Source organism: Moschus berezovskii, chromosome 4, assembly GCF_049115385.1.
Source record: "Moschus berezovskii isolate FMDL1 chromosome 4, NW_MosBer_1.0, whole genome shotgun sequence".
Taxonomy (NCBI): Eukaryota; Metazoa; Chordata; class Mammalia; order Artiodactyla; family Moschidae; genus Moschus; species Moschus berezovskii.
The window spans coordinates 106,168,450-106,191,487 of NC_142463.1; the positions used below are offsets into that span (position 1 = coordinate 106,168,450).

Genomic DNA, 23,038 nt, shown 5'->3' on the forward strand with positions numbered 1-23,038 from the left:
ATTTCTTTGGATCATCTTCAGTGTCCTTTATTAATGTTGTATAGTTCTCAGCATAGAAATCTTTGACTTCCTTGGTGAGGTTTATTCCTAAGCAATTTATCTTTGGGATTGCAATTTTTTAAAAATTTTATTTATTTTAATTGAAGGCTAATTACATTTGGGATTGAAATGTTTAAAGGTATAGTTTATTTACATTCCCTTTCTGATATTTCATTGTTGGAGTAAAGAAATGCAACCAATTTCTGTATGTTAATCTTGTATCCTGCTAACTTACTGAATTTGTGTATCAGTTCTAGTAGTTTCTGTGTGGAGTCCATAGGGTTTTCTATATACGGGATCATATCTGCATATAATGACAGTGTTAAATCTTCCCCTCCATTTGAAAACCTTCTATTTTTTTCACGTGTGGTTGCTATGGCTAAGACTTCCAATACTCTGTTGAATAGAAGCGGTGAGAATGGGCATCCTTGTCTTGTTCCAGATTTTAGTGAGAAGGCTTTCAGTGTTTCACCATTGAGTTGTATATTGGCTGCGATTCTGTCATAAATAACTTTTATCATCTTGAGTTATTACCTCCTTTGTGCACTCCTGGTCTAGTAGACTGGTGAGATCTGTTTCACTATTTGTTCTTTCAGGGAATTTCTTTTGTTCTTTTAATTGGGAGTAGATCTTCCTTTTCATTTTACTTAACTTTCTCTGTATGATTTTAGGAGCAACAGTTATCCAGTGTGGTCTCGAATGGCTGCTTTTATGTGGGAGTGTCCCTGTGTAGCCTCCATGAGTCTCATGTTTCTGGTGTGAGGGCTGGTTTCAGATGGATGCCAGTCATGTCTTTCCTCAGTTTGTGCTGATCATTATCCCCTCGATAGTGGGGTGTGACTGGTGGTGGAGTATCGAAAGCCTGTGCTGGATGTGAGGTGGTCTTCCTCTCTCATCTGTATCATGGCTGTCTCAGGGCAGGGTGTGTTCCCCAGTGTTGGAGTAGAAGCCTTGAGGGTTGGGTTTAATCAGGCTTTTGCCCTTGAGTGCATGCCCTGCCCCAAAGGAAGTGAGTGGTGAAGCAAGTGAGGGCCATGTACTCACACAGGATATACATCTGCAGCTCCACTCAGGGTCAGCCCAAGCTTATGTCCCTATCGTTTGTCTCAGGTCTAGTATAAGGCTGTGGTGTGGAGTGGGCTGGGGCTGGAGGTTGGGGGTTGTGGCTGCAAGGATTGAGGTGGCTGCACTGCTGCCTGAGATCTGGGTTGCCTCTGTGGCAGACCTCACCCAGGACGTGTCTGCCCGATCTAGTGCTAAGCTGGAAGACAAACCCCTACATACATAGTGTGGTGTGTTCGTGATGGCCATCGAAGCCCCAGCTGGACCGCACCCCAGGGCCTCTGGGCTGTCTCTGCCTAGTTAGGTCACGCCCTGTCTCGGGGCCTGTCTGCTCAGGAATCATCCCTTGGCCCTCGCACGCTCCTGTTGTGGCGCCCTGTGCACACACTAATGCTTGCTGCATCTGCACCTGTTGCTCTGAGCCCTCGCTGACTGTGATGTCTGAGGCTATTCCGGGATTACCCCCCAGCTGTCCTGGTCTGTCTCTGCAAAGCTAGATCGAGTCTCTGCCAAGATCTTGTGCCAGACTGTGGTGTGGAGTGAGTGGAGCCAGGGCATTGGCCCCTTTGGTTTGGGAAATACAGCAGGGAGGCTGCTCACAGTGCACGACTCTCCACCCTGTTTGTCAGCAACCCAGGATGTGCTCCTGATGAGTAGAGTCTAGACTTCTCCAAACCTTCTGTCTCAGACTTCCCAGGAGGCAAGGGGGCTGGGCCACTCCTTGCAGGACCCCGGGACTGGGATGCCCAAATTGTGACTTGATCTGCTCACTCCAGGGCCGGGGTCTACCCTTGTGGACCTTCTCTTTGCGGATCCCTCCCAGGGGCCCAGGGCCCGACCTGATTCTTTTCTTTCCCATCCTACCGAGTTATGTGTAGATCCTTCTTGCAGCTTTGGTTTTCAGGAGTTATGCTACTTTCCAGTTCATTTCCATTAAGAAGTGTCCCACATGTGAATTTGTTTTTGATGTGTTTGTGGGGGAGGGGATCTCCATACCAGCTACTACAGCATCTTGATTCTGCTTCAGATGCTGAGCTTTTTAGTGATAGTTTGTCTTTCTTATTCTTACACACTCACCCTGCAGGCTGGTATAGAAACTGGAAACTAAGCAGGCAAAGAAAACTATATTTTTAATACATATTTTGCTGTAATAGCCACCAAAAAGACGGTGTCATTTCCTCTCACTGACCCTGTCCACCAGTTATGTCAGCCTTCCACATGTCACTCTGGCAACATGTATGAATAGATATCATACATTTATACACACATACACACTTTCTAAAGCACTTCTGTGAAGACACAGACTAGGCTTCAGCACAAGCACAACTGGGGGCCTCTTGCACGTCACTTAAAAATGATCACCCGTTTGCTTTACACAAGACTTTCAGTGGGCTCGCTGTGGCCATTAGTCCCTAGTTCCCAGAGAGCAGTTGGGATGATAAAAGGGGACAGTATATGTAAAGTCAGTACAGCTGTTGGAGATCACAACAGAATACAGGAAGTCTGGGCTAAGCATGAGATGGCATAAGGGAGTCACCACTCCCACCACATGGTTTCAAAGTACTCAGGTGCTGCAGTGTTGACTGACGCCCAGCCTCACGGTGACCCAGGTTCATGGGCCCTGGGTCAGGTAGTCGGGCCCTTGCCCACACTGTCCTGCAGGGCCCCGCTGCTCAGTCTTGTGCTTTCAGATCTGCCGAGGAGCTCCAATGTGGGGACCACACAGTGCATTGTGGGGAAGCAGGTCCTGTTTCCCCTGAGCTGACCCTTTGAGGACAGATGATGAGTCTAGAAATGTCTGTGGCTGGCTCCCATGCCCACAGGGTGTTCAGAAGCAGTGTCACAAGGTCCTCTACTAACTAGGCACGTTTTCCTTAGTGCTGAGCCAAGGGGACCATGGCTGGTTATTCCTCAACTGCAGGAAAGGCCTTCTGCCTTTCACCCTGCCCACGAGGCCATATCTCTGATTCCTTCCAGACCCTCCAGTAGGTGTGGAGGAGGGCCCAGATCCTCCTCAGCAGACAGGGAGCTGTGAAGAGAGGGTGCAGGCCCATCCTTCCTGCTGTTTTAAGGACCTCTGGTGGCTTCGCTTCTTGCATGTCTCCTGGAAGGCAAGGGTCACAGGACTGGAGTGCATGGCAGGCCCCTTAGGGATTTCACCTGGAGACCAAAGGAACACAATGGAAGTAAGTGTCCATTATCAGGTCCTGCTGGTGGCTAACTGAGGCTAGAGAGGGCTGAGGATGAAGCCAGGATCATGGTGAGAGCCTGTCAAGAGGATGAGCTGAAGGGAGGTGCTGAGGTCTGGAGGAGCAACTGGTGCCACCAGGTTAGAGTGAAACCTTCCCACGCCACCTGTGGTCAGATCTCTGCTCGAAGCCACTGCACACCTGGTGGCCAGACCCTACCACTCCCTCTTTAGGGGCCAGCTCGCTCTCCAGTGTGCTTGGGAGAAAGAGGATGACTTTTGTCATTTCCCAGGAAAAGATATGCTTAGCATGAACCAGGCACATACAGAAGTGGCCTGTTGTAAGGAGAGGCTATTTTGAGAGGCAGGCCCCTTGTTAAGTTTATGTTCTGTGTACTCGATGAGGAGATGGGGTGGGGGGAGGGCAAGTCAGCAGGGCCCTCAGAAATCATCTAAGTCTAGTGCCTCCTCTTCCAGATGAGGGTCAGTGGTCTCACAGAGACTGGGGCCAGCCAAAGCCATACAGCCAGTTAGTGACAAGCCTGGGATTAGAACTTGGGCCCTGGTCCATTTCCAGTGGCCTAGCAGAAGTGGGAAGGAGACCTCCAAGCCAGTGAGTATGAAAGGCTGTTGGGTTACCTTTGCTGGGACAGGAATAAGGCTTTACAGAAGCAGTCTTGTAAGAGTTCTTCTAAAAAGGCTCAGGAAAGAAAGGAATCAGAAGAAATTAGCAGGAAAAAAAAATCAGGGTTAAATTATGGCCCAACCCATTTTCACACTGTGGCGTCAACATCTTTTTAGGTTACAATTTAGGAACATTCCTAGGAATGGGCTCAACTGATTATGGCAAAGCTTTAAAGTCCAAGGTAAAAGGCTTAGTTTTTTACTTTGAAGCCATTTCTAACACCTCACGTTTTTCTTCAAAGTGGCTGCTAGAGAATGCATTGGTGTTTTAAATAAATGTAGAGAATGCCTGCATTATGGATAATCTTTCCCTTTAAGTTTCATTTTTTTCCTTATTACCAAGTTCTATTTTTGGTCAATAAGACCCAATGATTTTGTTTTATGTTGTTTCCTAAAGAAAAATATGTCAAAATCAAATTGCTGCTTTCAGCCCAATAGTATGCAGTGAAATCAACTTGTTAGGTGGCATCATTCCATCATTTTTTCATATTGTGACATAGGAACCCTGGAACCCATGACTGGCCTCAGGATTCCTTTACTGGAAAGCTCATTCAGAGGCAGACCCCACATGTCCTCTGACCTTGAGAATCAACTGAACTGCATTTCTCCCCAGTCCTGACATGGTATAAAGGAGAGAGAACTGGGGTCAAGAGAGAAGATGATGACAAAGTGAGAGTGAACTGAGAAGTCAGGGGAGGTTTCTGATTAGGGTGGGAGGACCGATGGGGATGGAATCTGGAGGGATGTTCATTGAGAACCCGTGCTCTCACAGGTGGACCAGAAATTTCCTCTTGGAAGGTCAGCGCAGGTCAGGAGTCACCTGTGCATTCTGATACAGACAGTGACAGTTTGCTCTGATCGGTGCAGTGGTTTCCTTACCTCCAAATTAGTCCTTGCCTTCTTCAAAACATCGTGTGTCCTGGTCACTGAAACATCAAAACAGTTCCCAAAGGCAGAAATTACCAGCGGGGTCCACATCTGTCTTGGGTGTGTGTGTTCTAAAGTTTGTCTTTCTGGCCACTCAGCCTGGGCTCTCCTGCTCCCCTTCACCCCTCACATCTCCTCCTCTGCCTCTATGATTACTGATAGCACAGGAGGTTCAGGGAGGTCACATCAGTCTCCCCCATCCCCTAGCCTATCTGATCACTGTCCATTCACAGCACAAGTGGGGAGCCTGGAAGGCCCCCCAATTTCCTGTCCCATTCCCTGTCCCAGGGCACCCACACTGGCTGAAGATGAACTGCTCCATGCTCTCCTTCTGCTGGTTGGCAGTCTTCAGGCGCTCAGATGTACTCTGAAGGAGACTCTCCTGTTTGGATAGTTTGGTTCTCAGTTCCAGAAGCTCCTTTTTCATGGACTCTCCCTGGGAAGAAAGATAGGTGTTCTGTCAGTGGTCAGAAGGCCTAAAGCACCCTGTGATTTGTGGCTCTTTACAACTACAACTAGGATTCTACAATCTTCTCAAGTATTTCTGGACCAGACTTCCCTGCCTCTAAAACCCTCCAGCAGGTGATGGCTCAGGATGGGCCATGAGGTGGGAACAGTGAGGACCTGGAAGCCCCTGTGCAAACGAGCACAGGCCACACTCCAACTGCTGCAGAGAACCTGAGTCCAGGCCACATTGAAACTCCCAGCTGTGAGTAAGAGCTCTGATTTAGTGCTGACATAGGTATATCACTTGGACATCAAAACTCGGTCATTAGGAATATTATGCCTGGGGAGACAGGACTGGCCTGAGACAGTCTACAAGTCTGTAAATATATCTGCCAACCTCAGGATGGCAAAATACTTCCTCCTTGGAATTAGCAAGATTGGATCCCCTAAAGTTATCACTGATACTAGTCTGAAGTGAGAACCCTAGGAGGGATTTTGAAATCTACCTAAACCAAGAGCATCAACCATAGTGGCCTGAGATCTGAAAGCGCCTGGGGGAGACTGACTCTCATCAGGCTTGACCCAGAGACACAGGTTTAAGTGGAAATTGTTCTGGGATTTCAGTGGGTGGATAAAAAGGGCTGGTCCACTCCTGGTGACATTCTGTGATCCTGTCTGCCTGTGTGGACTTGGGGGTGAGTGGGAGTGGGCTCAGGATGGAAAAGCAGGCGTTGTTGTTTCAAATGGCCTTGAACTCAGCTCAGCTGAACTTCAGAAAGTTAAAGGGATGGAGCATTTGTGGGTCACCAGGGTTCTCATGTCTCTGCCTCCTCTGTGTTATTTTCTTCTCCTGTTTGGCTCCTTATCCTGGGGCTCAGGCTGTGAGGAGAGGGATGTTTTCAGACCTGCACAGAGAGCGCTCACCACGGAGGAGAGGTCTCCCTCCAGGGACACACGCCTCAGGTCCCCTTCTCCCAACTGCCCATTTTGCTCCTGATCTTCAGGCTCTGCAGGCCAAGGAGTTAGAAGGCTAGTCAGGGGGCAGAACCGGTAGAGGATGCTGACTTCTTACCACTTTGCCCACAAGCGCAGGGCCGGGGGAGCTTGGCAAGGCTGCTCGCCAGAACATGGTGAGGAGGGAGGCCGACTCCTCCAGCCGGTGGTGCAGGGCGGTGGCGCTGCTCTTCAGCTCCTGGATGCCTTCGCTGCCCATCACCTGGGAAAGGGGGCGGTGGCCATGGGCATCCTAGAGCCATAGAGCACAGGCCTCGGCTTCCTTTGTGAGCGAGGTACGGCCACAGGCTTGCTTGAACCTGTGAGACTTTTTCTAACCTGGAAGCCGAGGTTCTCTGACTCAGCAAGGGCCTCCCACTTTGTGAGAGTTCATCTGATTCCACACTTTTTAGCTTTAGTCCTGCCTCGTGCTCTGGAGTTCTAAGGTCCCTATTTTTCACTGTACCCCCACCTCCACTGCCCTTCCCTAAACCCACTGCCCTTCCCCAAATCAGGTCTTATGCTTCAATTGGGCTGCACCATTTGTAGCTGGAAGGACTGAGAGCTGCTCCCTTTACCTGGCATGTTTTCCTTTCCAGAGAACTGCACACCCCCCAATGGCGCCCTAACCCCCATGAGCCTGTCACCTTCCTTCTGGGATAATCGCCTCTTCTGGGTTCACTCCGTCACACCCACGGCACTGCCAGCACTGTGCCTGGAGCCCCTTGTTGCCTTTGTTGACTCAGGTGTGGGCCTCCCTCTCACGTGTCGGGGCTCCTGGAGCTCAGACTGCACAGCGGCTGGTACCTAGGTCTTCCCTGGGGAAAGACTCTGAGAAGCGTGTGGCCTGCTCTCCTCTCCTGCTCGGTCTGAGCAGAGAAGTCCAAGGCTGCCACTCTCCTCACCCTTTCCACACATCTGACCCCTATGGATGAATATTCTCAATTCCCAGGCAACTGATGAAGTGATTTTATCCTGCCCACAAATGATCACATCCCAGTGTGACTTTAGCAGATAATAAGCTACCAAACAGCACTGCAAGGATGCTGATGCTTAACATGCTCTGCTGATGAGGATGGCAGTGCTGCACATGCTTTTCTGTGGTTCTCAGGGGAAATACAGAGTCAGCTACATCTGGAACAGAACAGAGCTTGTCGTGAAACAAGCTGGTGAAGACAGAAGGCCTAGCTGGATGGAAATGGAAGATACATCCTCAGCTGGTGAGAGATATGCAGCAGGAAAAAAGATAGTGGGAGAAGGAGCTAAAATCAAAAGAAGAAAGGGCTTAAGGAAAAGGTGCACCTAAGAGCTAAAATGTGGTTACCTCTATGCCTGGGGCTTCGAGACCAGAGACGCTTCAGGCTGGTCTCACAAGTGATACTATCTTCTTGACCAGCAGTCTGCCTTCCCCAATCTGCTCTCTGAGGGCACTATAGTCATCAATGTGGCCGATGACCTGGCGGCCATGCTTACTGGCAAAGGAGCCATCAGTAGCACCACCTTCCAGCTTGGGAGGCTTCTTCGTTACTGGAGAAGCATCCAAACCCAGCTCTGAAGAATAAAACCACAACAGCAAAGAACCCACTGTTATTCATAGTCACCCTCAGTTCAATCCAAAAGGGACATCAAATAGTAAAAGAGGCCAGAAACAAGATCAACAGTTTTGGAAAGCACACCTGTGAAGTCCATACATATTCTCGGTTCTATATTATTATAGTCTTTCTCAGCATCTCATAATCATAAAATTACCAGGAGGTAAATTTTATCCTTACTGACAAACATTCAGGACAGACATTAATGTTTTTTTTTTTTTTTTTAATTTGGGGGTTGAGAAGACACAGACAAGGAAATTAAGCTGGATACAGAGAGCACTTTCAAGAAGGAAGAGGTTCCAGTACAGTGAAGCAATGCCAGAGCAATAGGAAAACCATAGGAGGAAGAGTAGTGAAAAAAAAGGCAGCCACAGGAGGTGTAATGGTAGGGCTAAAGGCCTTGGGACATGCAGAGAAAAATCTCTAAATTCAGATAATGTGTATACAGAGAACCAAAAGTTACTGTACTAATAACTTTCCGTCATCAGACCCTGAGTCTTTTGGTTGCCCTTTTTACCGTTCGTCCTACTGAAGGTTGTGGTCTCTGAGCCAGGAGCCGCAGAAGAGGAGCTGGGGAAGACCAGAACTGGAGAATTCATGCCCACATCCCGAACTGGAGGGGAGGCAACCGAATCTAGGGAGTAAAGACAGCCACAGCTTTATGAACCCTGGAACACACCACTCCACTGGAGGTCTAAGGTACCATGACTCTCCTCTCATACTGTCATCACCCATATACCACAATCAAAACCAACAGCAAACTCATCACTTATTTTGAAATAAGATGTGAAGGCTGTTCCACGAGAAAAAAACTTGTAGTTTGAAAAAATTATTAGGTGTATTTTTCTAATCCCAGATTTGAATATAATATTGTATGCAGTATGTCTAATACAATGCTTTGTAACTAAATATAAATATGCATAAAACATGCAGTATATATGTTAAAATATTTGATCAAGAAGTGAGTGGATTTATGGGGATTTAACTCTGCACTCTAATCACTGTTCTGATGAGTCAGTCCTAGAAAATATGTACTAGAATAAGAAGAATAGGAGACATAAGCCTTGGTGAGTTTGAGATGCCCTATTAGAGACCAGACCGCATCCTGGAAACTATCAAGAAGAGATTGATATGATCCTACTCAGGCAAATGTGGCTTAGAACCGGATTTCTAGCTCAGGCCTCTCTGCTGTGTGATGAGGAGGAGGAGTGACTGAGCTGGCAGGGATGAGTCCTGGCTGCTGCTGTGGGGAGGCGCTGAGAGGGCAAAGCCTGAGAGGGAAGAGAAGCAACACGGAGACAGAGCATAACGAGGGGGCAGGAACACAGCAAATCAAAGCTTCTCTGAATCCTGGGCGGGCCTGTTAACTCCCACAAACCTCAGCATATCAGTGACTCGTCTCAGTGCCTAGATTTTCTCATGTGAAATACAGAGATGGTAAATGCTGCACTAGCTCTGACGAAATTATTTGAAAAATTATTTGAAAACATGGTCAATTTTAACACACTCCACAAACATAAGGAATAGGCATTAACATATACAGCTGTTAATTGTTTTGAGTACTGCACCCCACTCCAGTACTCTTGCCTGGAGAATCCCATGGGCAGAGGAGCCTGGAAGGCTGCAGTCCATGGAGTCGCTTAGAGTCACACGACTGAGTGACTTCACTTTCACTTCACTATGGTGTCAGGCACTTGTAAATTATTTCATTTAATGCTCCACATAATAGTTTATATTATTATTATCCTCATGTTAAAGATGAGGAAGCTGAGGCTTAAATACTTGAGGAGATTACCTAAGGCAAACAACATGTAAGTGGCAAACTCAAAATCCGGATCTGACCGTAAACTCCATGCCCTCAAGGTGCTGTACTGAAGCATCTTTGACTTCACTCTGGCCCTAAGGAGTGTGGAAGAGGCAATATTGTCCCTTCCACCACACACATCCTGTGGACTTTCCCATTGGCTGAGGGCTTCATGATTCCCTTTTCCTTCCTACCTTGGAAGAACGGCTGCTTGTTTCCAGGGTCAGTGTTGTTGGGGAATTGCTGGCTAATGCAGGGGGAGCTGAGGCTGGCTTTGCTGGCACCACCATCCAACTGCTGTTCAGGCTGCAGTCGCAGAGAGTTGTTCACCTGAATGCTCTGCTCCAGCTGCCCTCGCAAAGCTTGGATCTCTGCAACCAGGGGGCTCAAGTCACTGCTCAAAGTGACTTGGTGACAGGCATCCCAGGTGTAAGCTGAGAGGAGAGAGAGAGGTCTGGTGGCACTGAACCAAGTGTTTCCGAGCATCTGTCAGAACACTCTTCTGTGATGTTCCTTTCTGCCAAAGACCTCACTGTAATCTCAGAATCCCAGGAGTAATGTGGCTTAGAACCTGCTTAGAACCATTACACCCCCTGCCGTGATGGGGATACCACTTTTCCTGGGTGAGGACTGGCATATCTTAAGATGGTACACACTCCAGCCTGGAATTTCCTTGAGACTCAAATGACCCTTGTCCATCTAGAGGGCACATGATTGGCAGATGAAGTCAAACCTAATATTTCTCCTCCTGATTAACCTTAGTCCTGCAGGCTAGAGAGCAGGGTCTTTCAAGGCAGAAGATAAGTTTTAAGCTGGAGAAGTGCACAGACTGAGGGAGATATTATGACCTCCACATTCAGGAATCAAAGGGGAGAGGAAGAAGAAGGCATCAGTTTTCATTACCATGAAACCAAGTTTATAACTTGACATAAAATGAAAGAGGGAGATGAGGGAATAGAATGGAACAGAAAGCTTCAAGTAAGATGCCAAAGGCACTATTTTTGCTATGTTTTTCCATTCAAAACTAGTCTTAATAAAATACATTCAAATTTTTCTTTTTAAAAAGAAAAAAATTAGGATACTTTAAGAGACTTCTGGGACATTAAATGTACCAACATTTGTATTATAGGGGTCCCAGAAGGAGAAAAGAGAAAGAGCCTGAGATAATATTTGAAGAGATAATAGCTGAAAACCCTCTTAATGTGTGGTAGGAAACAGTTGCTCAAGTCAAGAAAGTGAAGACAGTCCTGTACAGGATAAACCCAAGGAGGAACACTCTGAGACATGTATTAGTCAAATTGGGAAAAATAAAAGACAAAGAGAAAATATTAAAAGCAAGAACAGAAAAGCAAAAAATAACATACAAGCAAATCACCATAAGGTTATCAACTGATATTTCTGGCAGAAACTCTGCAGGCCAGAAGGGAGTGGCATGATATATTTAAAGTAATGAAAGGGAAAAACCTATAACCAGGAATAGTCTACTCAGAAAAACTCTTGTTCAGATGAAGAAATCAAAAGCTTTACAGACAAGCAGAAGCTGAGAGAATTCAGCACCACCAAACCAGCTTTGCAACAAATGCTAAGGAAATTTCTCAAGGCAGAAAAGTAAAGACCACTAGAAACAAAATTACAAATGGGAAAGCTTATTGGCAAGGCAAACATATTGTAAAGGTAAACATACTGTAAAGGTAGAGAGTTCAGTTCAGTTCAGTTCAGTTCAGTTCAGTCGCTCAGTCGTGTCCGACTCTCCGCGACCCCATGAATCACAGCACGCCAGGCCTCCCTGTCCATCACCAACTCCCGGAGTTCACTCAAACTCATGTCCACAGAGTCCGTGATGCCATCCAGCCATCTCATTCTCCGTCGTCCCCTTCTCCTCCCGCCCCCAACCTTTCCCAGCATCAGAGTCTTTTCCAGTGAGTCAACTCATCGCATGAGGTGGCCAAAGTATTGCAGTTTCAGCTTTAGCATCAGTCCCTCCAATGAACATCCAGGATTGATCTCCTCCAGAATGGACTGGTTGGATCTCCTTGCAGTACAAGGGACTCTCAAGAGTCTTCTCCAACACCACAGTTCAAAAGCAGAGTTATCCACACACAAATACGGTATCAAAATCAATAATCATGAGAAGTGCAGAGTATAAAAGCGGGCTATTGGAAATTCATCTGAAAGTAAGAGATGGACAATTTAAAACAATCTTGTTTATATATAGACTGCTATGTCAAAACCTCATGGTAACCACAAAACAAAAATCTACAATTGATACACACAAAAAGGTAAACAACCCAAACACAACATTGAAGACAGTCATCAAACCACAAGAAAAGAGAATATAAGAGGAATGGAGGAAAAAAGACCTACAAAAATAAATCTAAAGCAATTAACGAAATGGCAATAAGAACATATGTATCAGTAGTTACCTTAAGTGAAAATGGATTAAATGCTGTAATCAAAGACATTGACTGACTGAATGGATACAAAAAGACACATATATATGCTGTCTACTAGAGACCCCCTTAAGAACTAGAGACATACTGACTGAAAGAAAGGGAATGGAAAAAGATGCTCGATGCAAATGGAAATCAAAAGAAAGCTGGAGTAGCAATACTCGTATTAGACAAAATAAACTTTAAAATAAATATATGACAAGAGACACAGAAGGACAATGCATAATGACCACAAGAGCAATCCAGGAAGAAGATATAACAGTGGTAAATGTAAATGCACCCAACACATGAGCACCTCAATATATAAGGCAAATTCTATGAGCCATGGAAGGAGAAATTGACAGTAACACAGTAATAGTGGAGAACTTTAATACCCCACTTACATCAATGGACAGATTAGCCAAACAGAAAATCAGTAAGAAAACAAGAGCCTTAAGTGAAACATTAAACCAGATGGAGTTAATTGATATGTTTACAGCATTCCATCCAAAAGCAGCAGATGATACATTCTTTTCAATTACATATGGAACATTCTCCGGGATTGACCATATGCTGGGCCAGAAAGCCAGCCTTGAGAAATTTAAGAGAATTGAAATCATAGCAGGCACCTTTTCTGACCACACACTATGAGATTAGAAATAAACTATAAGAAAACTATAAAAAAAAAAAAACCACAAACGTGAAGAAAAATAATATGCTTCTATATAACCAATGGATCATTGAAGAAATCAAAGAGGAAATTTAAAAAATACCTAGAAACAAATGAAAACATGATGATCCAAAACCTATGGAACACAGCAATAAATCATTCTAAAGGAGATCAATCCTGGGTGTTCATTGGAGGGACTGATGCTAAAGCTGAAACTGCAATACTTTGGCCACCTCATGCGACGAGTTGACTCACTGGAAAAGACTCTGATGCTGGGAAAGGTTGGGGGCGGGAGGAGAAGGGGACGACGGAGAATGAGATGGCTGGATGGCATCACCGACTCTGTGGACATGAGTTTGAGTGTACTCCGGGAGTTGGTGATGGACAGGGAGGCCTGGCATGCTGTAATTCATGGGGTCGCAGAGAGTCGGACACGACTGAGCGACTGAACTGAACTGAAGAAAACAAGAAACATCTCCGACAACCTAATCTTATAACTAAAGCAACTAAAGAAAGAAGAACAAACAAAATCCAAGGGTAGCAGAAGGAAAAAATTCAAAGATCAGAACATAAATAAATGAAATAGAGACAAAGCAAAACAAAAGATCAATGATATTAAAACCTTGCTCTTTGAAAAGATAGACAAAATAGATAAACCTTTAGCCAGATTCATCAGAAGAAAAGAGAAGGCTCAAATCAATACAATTAGAAATGAAAAAGAAGTTACAATAGAACCACAGAAATACAAAGGATCATAAGAGACTCCCACAAGCAACTGCATGCCAATAAAATGGACAACCTATAAGAAATGGACAAATTCTTAGAAATGTACAATCCCCCAAAACTGAGCCAGGGAGAAATAGAAAATATAAATAGACCAATCACAATTACTAAACCTGAAACTGTAATTAAGACACTTCCAACAAATAAAAGCCCAGGACCAGATGGCTTCACAGGCAAATTCTATTTAGAGAACAGTTAATACCTATCCTTCTGAAACATTTCAAAATATTACAGAGGAAGGAACACTCCCAAACTCATTCTAAGAGGTCACCATTACTCTGATACAAAACCAGAAAAAGATGCCACACAAAAAAAGAAAATTACAGGCCAATATCACTGATGAACATGACACAACAAAATACTAGTAAACTGAATCCAACAATACATTAAAAGGATCATATACTATGATCAATTGGGCTTTATCCCAGGGATGCAAAGATTTTTCAATATCCGCAAATCAATCAGTGTGATAAACCACATTAACAAATAGAAGAACATAAATCACATGATCATCTTAATAGATGCAGAAAAAGCTTTTGACAAAATCCAACAGCCATTCATGATAAAAACTCTCCAGAAAGTGGGTACAGAGGGAACCTTTCTCAACATAATAAAGGTCATATGTGACAAACCCACAGCTAACATCATACTCAACAGTGAAAAGCTGAAAAAGAAAGTATTTCCTCTAAGATCAGTAACAAGATAAGGATGTTCACTCTTGCCACTTTTGTTCAACATAGTTTTGGAAGTCCTAGCCATGGTACTCAGAAAACAAAAAGAAGTAAGAGGAATCCAGATTGGAAAAGAAGTAAAACTGTCACTATTCACAGATGACATGATTGTTGTTGTTTAGTTGCTAAGTTGTGTCCGACTCTTCTGTGACCCCATGGACTCTAGCCCACCAGTCTCCTCTGTCCATGGGATTTCCTACTGTAGTAGGTTGCCAATTCCTTCTCCAGGGGATCCTTCCTGACCCAGGGGTCAAACCTATGTCTAGTGCATTGGCAAGTGGGTTCTTTACCATGTTGGGAAGCCCAATATGATTCAGTTCAGTTCAGTTGCTCACTCACGTCTGACTCTTTGTGACCCCATGAACCGCAGCACGCCAGGCCTCCCTGTCCATCACCAACTCCTGAAGTCCACCCAAACCCATGTCTATTGAGTCGGTGATGCCATCCAACCATCTCATCCTCTGTCATTCCCTTCTCCTCCTGCTCTCAATATTTCCCAGCATCAGGGTCTTTTCAAATGAGTCAGCTCTTCGCATCAGGTGGCCAAAGTATTGGAGTTTCAGCTTCAACATCAGTCCTTCCAATGAATACCCAGGCCTGATCTCCTTTAGGATGGACTGGTTATTCTAAACTTAGAAAATCCTAAAGATGCTACCAGAAAACTACTAGAGCTGATCAATGAATTTGGTAAAGTTGCAGGATACAAAATTAATACACAGAAATATCTTGCAATTCTATATACTAACAACAAAAGGTCAGGAAGTGATATTAAGGAAACAATCTCATTTACCATCATATCAAAAAGAATAAAATATCTAGGTGTAAACCTACCTAAGGAGGCTAAAGACCTATCTTCTGAAAACTATAAGATGCTGGTGAAAGAAATCGAACATGACACAAACAGGTTGACAGATATACCATGTTCTTGGATTGGAAGAATCAATATTGTTAAAATGACTACACTACCCAAGGCAATCTACAGATTTGATGCAACCCCTATCAAATTACCAATGGAATTTTTTGCAGATCTAGGACAGAAATCTTAAAATTTGTATAGCAACACAAAAGAGCGCAAATAGCCAAAGCAATCTTAACAGAAAAATGAAGCTGAAGGAATCAGGCTCCCTGATTTCAGACTACAGTACAAAGATACAGTAATCAAAGCAGTATGGTACTGACACAAAGATCAATAGAACAGGCTAGAAACCCCAGAAATAAACACATGCACCCATGATTAATTAATCAACAACAATGGAGGCAAGACTCTACAATGTATATAAGGCAGTCTCTTCAATAAGTGATGTGGGGAAAACTGGACGGTTACATGTAAATGAATGAAATTAGAACATTTCTAACACCATACACAGAAACAAACTCAAAATGGATTAAAGATCTAGATGTAAGACTGGATACTATACAACTCTTAGAGGGAAACCTAAGCAGAACACCCTTTGACATAAATCTCATCAAGTTCTTTTTGGATCTATCTCCTAGATTAAAGAAATAAAAATGGAAAGAAACAAATGGGACCTAATTAAACTTAACAAGCTTTTGCACAGCAAAGGAAACCATCAACAAAATGAAAAGACAACCCACAGCATGGGAGAAAATATTTGCAATCAACTGATTGACAAGGGATTAATCTCCAAATTATACAAACAGCTGTTGCAGCTCAATATCAAAGAAACAAACAACCCAATCAAAAAACAGAAGATCTAAATAGACATTCTCCAAAGAGGACATTTCAGATGGTGATAAACCACATGAAAAGATGCTTAATATGGCTAATTATTAGAGAAATGCAAATCAAAACTACAATGAGGTATTACCTTACACTGGCCAGAATGGCCATCATCAAAATATCTTCAAACAATAAATGCTAGGTTGGTTGTGGAGAAAAGGGAACCTTCCTATCCTGTTGGTGGGAATTTAGTGTAGACACAGGGAGAACAGTATGGAGGTTCCTTAAAAAACTAAAAATAGAGCTACCATATGATCCACCAATTCCACTCCTGAGCATAAATCTGAAGAAAACCATGCTTGGAAAAGATCCTTGTGCCCCAATGTTCACAGCAGTACTGCTTACAATAGCCAAGACATGGAAGCAACCTAAATGTCCACTGATGAATGATTAAAGGAGATATGGTGCATGTATACAATGGGCTATTCAGTTCAGTTCGGTCGCTCAGTCGTGTCTGACTCTTTGTGACCCCATGAATCACAGCACGCCAGGCCTCCCTATTCATCACCAACTCCCGGAGTTCACTCAAACTCACGTCCATCGAGTTGGTGATGCCATCCACTATCTCATTCTTTGTCATCCCCGTCTCCACCCACCCCCAATCCTTCCTAGCATCAGACTCTTTTCCAGTGAGTCAACTCGTCGCATGAGGTGGCCAAAGTATTGCTTAGCCATAAAAAAGAATGAGATAATGCCATTTGCAGCAACATGGGTGGACCTAGAGATTATCATACTAAGTGAAATCAATCAGACAGAAAACACAAATATAATGTCACTTATATATGGAATCTTAAAAAATGAATACAAATGAACTTATTTACAAAGAGAAACTGACTCACAGACCTAGAAAACAAACTTCTGGTTACCAAAAGGTAAAGGTGGGGGGAGGGATAAATTAGGAGGTTGGTATTAACATAAACATCCTCTGTAATAACCTATATGGGAAAAGATTCTGAAAATGAATGGATATATGTCTATATATAACTATATCACTTTTCTGTACACCTGAAACTAACACATTGTGTATCAAATATACTCCGATACTTTTTTTTTAATTTTAAAAGAGAAACAAAAATAACAAAGTGTGAAGACTTACCCAGACAAATTCAGATCTTACTATAAAACTCTAACAATGAAGACAGTTTGTTATTGGTGGAAGAATGGACATATTGATTAATGGAAAAGAGTGAAGAATTCAGAAATAGACTCACACATATATTGGCAAGTGATTTTTTGCCTCGGCAGTTGTTTTTCAATGGAGATGCCAAGCAATTTGAGGATGGTCGTGGTGATGAAAAATCAATTGTGTTTCTATATCCTAGCAAAAAAATCACTTGGCAGTTGAAATGAAAATGTTATCCCACACATGAGAAATATTTATGTAAAAGTTAAAATATGAAAGATGAAAATACCAAAAATTACAAAATATTACTAACAAATTATGGTCAATTGATTGTCAACAAAGTTGCCAAGGTAATTAAATGGGACAAGGACATTCTTTGTAACAAATGGTGCTGGAAAAACTGGATATCAATATGGGGAAAAAAGAACTTTAACCTTTCTGTCACATCATATACAAAATTAATTGAAAATGAAACACAAGCCTAAACGTAAGAGCAAAAACTATAAAACTTCAGGAAGAAAAATACAAGGAAATCTTTATGATCTTGAGATAGACAAAGCTTTCTTCGCTAGGACATAAAGTAAAGAACAAACAATACAAGAAAAAAATTTGATGTTCAATAGAATCTAAAAAGTGCTGACTTCCAAAGACACTAAAAGGACTTAGAGAAATATCTGCAAATTATTTTTCTGATAAATTAATTATACCCAGAATAAAATGTCTTTAAAGAAAACTTCTTTGTCACTTGGGGAAAGGTCAGTGTGGGAGCTGGTTGTCTGCAACAATTGCTGCATGGGTGATCAGAATTCACATCTGAGACGTTTTCAAATGATGACACCACCAGAATGGTTCTTTGCATTTTTTTAAAATCACTGCATAATCTAACTTTGATTAACTTGTCTCAGACCATCCAGGTAGGTGAAGTTTGACTCTTGTAGCCTATTTTTAAGGATCTGTAGGCTAAACCTTGCTCTTGTAACCAGCATCTGGGCTTTGTATGTGAGCATTCCCCCCTTCTTATTGGGATCCTCAATGACTGAGGCTTTTTCTCAGATAGAACAAAGTAAGTTTCCAAGATCTCCAGAACTCCAAGGTAAAGACTTCACCGGAAGCTTTAGCAAGAACAAGAAGCCCACAGGGTGGGGAAGAAGGGAAACCATACCTTTCAGGTCCTTCTTGGAGTCGCCATAAAGTGCCTCATAGATCTGTAGCTCTGACTGGAGGGACTGGAAAAGCTGCTGTTTCTCTTCGCACTGTTGCTGCAGGAGGGCCAGCTTATGCTGCAGCCTGGCAAGGGAGAAGTAAGGGTCCACTGAGCAGGTGGCTTCCTATCAGGGCAAGAGGCTCTGAGCCAACTTTTGCATCAGAGAATTTTAGCCCTGGATGTCTCCTGAGGTGTCATGAAGACCGCTGCCTTTATTCCACAGATGTGGTGAGAGAGGCTCAGGAGGTCACGTCCCTTTGCTTAGAGCTGTGCGGTTAGCCATCACACCTGGGACACACCACCTGGTGTTCTTGCTGCCCCACAGGGTCTTGTCATGTTGTCCAGCAATTATTACAGGGTTTATGCTGGGAAGCAGCATCAAGGCTGATGTCGACCTCCTAGGTTATGATGGGACTCATATCCTAAAACTCACTGGAAGGACTTTCTCCAGAATCTGATATGCTGAAGCCTTACATAAGAGGGTTTTACTCTCTCAACTTTGGAGTGAAAAAGTCATTCCTAGAGAAGTCCTTCCTTCTGTTCAAAGTTACCCATAAATCTGAAATAGCAGAGGGGATATCAAGGTTTCCAAAAAGGACCATTCACTGACTTGCCAATATCCCTTTTTCTAAATCTGAAAATACAACCATCTTCCTTTTCAACGGGCTCCCTCTAACCTGGAGTCTTTCTCCTGAAGAGACAGGCGTTCCTCCTGGAAATGCAAGATCTCCTGCTGCTTCTCCTTCAGGTCTTCCAGTAGCTGCTGCCGGTCCACCTTTTGGTGCTCCAGCTCCATTTCCAGCTCTTGAAGGCGGGATCGAGAGGTCAGTAGAGCCTCCCTCAGGCATTCTGTTTCCTGGGAGTGCTCTGGTAAGCAGGACACAGGAGTACTTATATCATAGGGTCAAAGGTCAGCAGGAAGATTAAGCCCAAGCACATTCATCCAGACAAACAGAACTAAGGTGAAAGGAAGGCCAGCTTATGCGGCCTGAGAGGCAAAGCCAGTGTCTGCTGTTACACCCACATGCTCCAAGGAGTGGGAGCCTCTTTCTCTGCAGAAAGAGGTTGCTGCTGTGATTCAGTATGGCCCACCTTGGTTTTAGGGAACACACTCTTGCTTCCTAACTCTATTTTCTAAGTACTCACATACCCTCTATGCAATAATCCACTCGTGAGTTTTGCCAATGATCAAGAGGCTTATGTAGAAACCTCTCTTAATGTCTTTTTCCTTTCCTACAAGCATTATTTCATTCTGGGCTTAATCCTTTTAGTGACTATTCTTTGTCTGTTTGCATATTCAATAAATATTTGTAAATAAAAATAATTTGTGATTGAAAATACATTGATTTCATTAACTCAATTAACACTAAGGTCAGCACCCACCCCCCGCTCCCCAGGCCCAAAGGAAATGATGCCCACACATGGATGCCCACTCAAAAGTGTTGAGAAAGCTCTGGAAGATGTTTTTCTAGCACCTCCAGACACAGTCATGAGGACCAGGGACCAAAGAGAAGCCCTGAGTGTAGGAGGAGGGAGATGGAGAGGAGACACAGCACATCAGCACGAGAGGGACACAGGGAGCTTCCGCGAGGTCTTGGAAGAGCCTGAGAGGGTGTGTAGGCCTCCTGCTCCTCCCTTTCCTGGACTGAAACCAGCTGTGAGTGTGGGGAGGTAGGACGGGCACTAACTGGTGTCCAGGTTGGTGGCTAATGACTGAATCACTGCACGTGGGTCGCACAGAAGTGGCTTTCCTACAGCTCCTCCTCCCTGGAGCCTAGGCGTCTGAGGGCCCACGGTTCGGGATTGTCAGCAAGTAGCCCTTTCTAGAGTGAGAAAAGCTATGGGAGTTTGCTGTTAGTGGGTCTGAGTAGCTCTGTTCTCTCCACCTTCTCCTCTCTTAGGTTCTCCAGTTGGTGATGGGTATGGCCAGGGAAGAAAGAGATACAACACTGACCACAGTTTGTGGCTTTTGGCACTCCCCTCTGGAAACATGACTGAGCTGAGCCTGAAGCCTGTGGTTTTCTTCCCGAAGGACTCTGTTCTCATTGGAAAGCTGAGGTGTGGACTCCAGGCCCAGACTGTAGAAGTTAGAGGTGGAGCCTGTCCGAGGAAGTGCAAGCAGGTAAGTTACACATTGGTGTAACAGAGGATCTCTGTTTGCTCGTTCTCTGCCTCCAAAGACACTGTCCCAACCCAGCAGAAAACCCTGAGGACTTGTCTCCTGGTGGGACGAAGTCTGCTGGGCTGAATGCCTGGCTTTGCTGTGGCTCCTCTGCATGAGTTCTTTGCATGCATTTCATGTGCCCTGGGTGAGCAGTTCAGGAGGCTCTGTTCCCTAAATAGCTGCTCTTGCTGCAGTGTGGACAGGTCAAGGGTGTTTGCAAAGGCCGGCCTCCCGGTGTCAGCAGCCTGGGGGAGAGTGTGGGCAGGAAGGCCACTTTGGTGAACGGCTGCAGGAGGCCTTGCAGACCTGGCTCCACCACATGCCAGTCACAGAACCAGGGCACAGAAGTCAGCAGGAAGCAAATGAGCAGCTTTAGGGTGAAGGAGAAGTCAGAGGATTCTGGGGACCAGATCTGGTTAGATCTGCAGTGAGGAGAGCTACTCTCTGAGCTCAGATACAGCAACAAGGGGAGGGGAATGGTCCTTGCCCCCTGCCTTGCTGACTGTAAGGAGCAAGTGGAGGAAAGCAGACCACAGTGCTTTGAAATCTGTGACGCTCTTCTCTAGGGCAACCTTAGATTCTCCCTAAGTAGACCGGAAATAGGAGGCCCTGGGCCTCTCCTACCGCTTTCGCGGGCAGTGGAGCTGAGCCTGCGTTCCAGCTGCTCCCGCAGGCGATTGTTAATGCAGATGGACTCCTCCAGGCGCTGGCGCAGGTTGCGGATTTCACCAAGATGCTCCTCTAGCAGGTCAGCCCCTGCAGCCACCTAGGAGGACAGGAAGAGGTGGAGATGGAGCACCCTGGGGCCCACTTGGGGGCTTTGCCAGTGGCCTCTCAGCAAGACCCTTAAACATCACTGTCCTCTCTCATGGGCATATGGGAGCTCAGGTGACTTTGTTTAAAGAGTGAATGGCGGTGACATATATATATGTATGTGTGTATATATATATATATATATATATATATGTATACACACACACACATAGTGGAATATTCAGTTCAGTTCAGTCGCTTAGTCATCTCCGACTCTCTGCAACCCCATGAACCACAGCACACCAGGACTCCCTGTCCATCACCTCAGCCATAAAAAATAATGAAATAATGCCACTGCAGCAACATGAATGGGCTTAGAGATTGTCATACTGAGTGAAGTCAGAGAAGGAGAAATATCGTATGACATCCCTTATATGTGGATTCTAAAAAGAAATGATACAAATGAACTTACTTAGAAAAAAGAAAGAGACTCACAAACTTAGACAACAAACTTATGGTTGCCAGGGGGATGGTTGGGGGAAAGAGATAGGGCATTTTGGATGGACATGTACACACTGCTACATTTAAAATGGATAACCATCAAGGACCTACTATATAGCTCATAGAACTCTGTTCATGTTATGTGGCAGCCTGGATGGGAGGGGAGTTTGAGGCAGAATGGGTATGTGTGTATGTATCACTGAGTCCCTCTGCTGTTCATCTGAAACTATCACAACATTGTTAATCGGGTATACCCCAATACAAAAAAAAAAGGTTTAAAATTAAATAACCTATCACTTTTACCCTAAAAAAAGAGTAATTTGGTTTTAAACACAGGACAGCTGGTACTAAGCAAGCCCCATGGGCCTCCTCCCATATAGGGGTGCATGTAAGGGAGTTGTAAGTGTACATGTCCATTTGCCAGGGTAACTGGTAAGTGCAAGAGGTTCCATATGGTTTAGAGAAACAATTGACCTGCTCGGCTTTGTATTTACCTGTGGGTTTGGAGTTAAGCTGGTACATGGAGGAGCCTGAGGATAGGTCCCCAGATATGCTCCCTTTCTGAGGTCTCATCATGTCCCACTGGCCACTGCTGCCCAGGTACCCAGGCTCCAGGATTCTGCCCAGTTCGGTGGTGCTCCTTGGAGGACAGAGGGGCTGGGTAGGGTTGCGGTAATGGGAAGGTCTGGCTTCTATATGGTCGGTTGGCAATGTGTCTGGGGAAGCAGGATGAACACTGGTGACACCTGGGCAGAAGGAAACATGAGTGAGCAGCAGTAGCGAACACAAGGATCAGCCAGGAAGCGCGTGATTGAGGAGAACGGACACTGACGGGGACACACGGGCTGAGACCTCAGCGGCTGCGGAACACCAGTGAGATGGAGACTTAGACCCTGGAGGCTGCGACTCTCACCCCGTGTATTTGTGAGCAAGAGACACAAGAGGTAGGGGGTGAACAAAGTCACCCATGGACACAACAGGAAAGTCCTGTGGCCCTAACCTGGCTCCCGTGATAATGCCTCATGATAGAGTCCAGGAAGTTCCTGGGTAGAACTCACTGGGAAAGTCAGGGGTTCAGAGTGTGATGGCCATAGCACTGAGCACACCTGCGAACAGGAATATTTGTGTTCCTGGGAGTACTTGCTCTTCCGGAAGCGAAAGTGCCAGTTTTTCTAGTTTTCCTTTGGGGTTGTCAGAAGAGAA

At 44.8% G+C, this 23,038-nt stretch overlaps 1 protein-coding gene across 1 annotated transcript in view; it reads right to left on the reverse strand.

Moving 5' to 3' along the window:
• Positions 1 to 3,115: 3,115 nt before the first annotated feature.
• Positions 3,116 to 23,038, reverse strand: part of LOC129541572 (myomegalin-like) — a 45,867-nt gene continuing 25,944 nt past the window's right edge. The window contains 12 exon segments of the mRNA XM_088835009.1: positions 3,116 to 3,205; positions 4,853 to 4,899; positions 5,198 to 5,336; positions 6,420 to 6,563; positions 7,665 to 7,891; positions 8,450 to 8,566; positions 9,931 to 10,170; positions 18,376 to 18,500; positions 19,095 to 19,307; positions 20,394 to 20,517; positions 21,206 to 21,337; positions 22,330 to 22,581. Coding sequence (XP_088691135.1) covers positions 3,116 to 3,205; positions 4,853 to 4,899; positions 5,198 to 5,336; positions 6,420 to 6,563; positions 7,665 to 7,891; positions 8,450 to 8,566; positions 9,931 to 10,170; positions 18,376 to 18,500; positions 19,095 to 19,307; positions 20,394 to 20,517; positions 21,206 to 21,337; positions 22,330 to 22,581 — 1,850 coding nt within the window.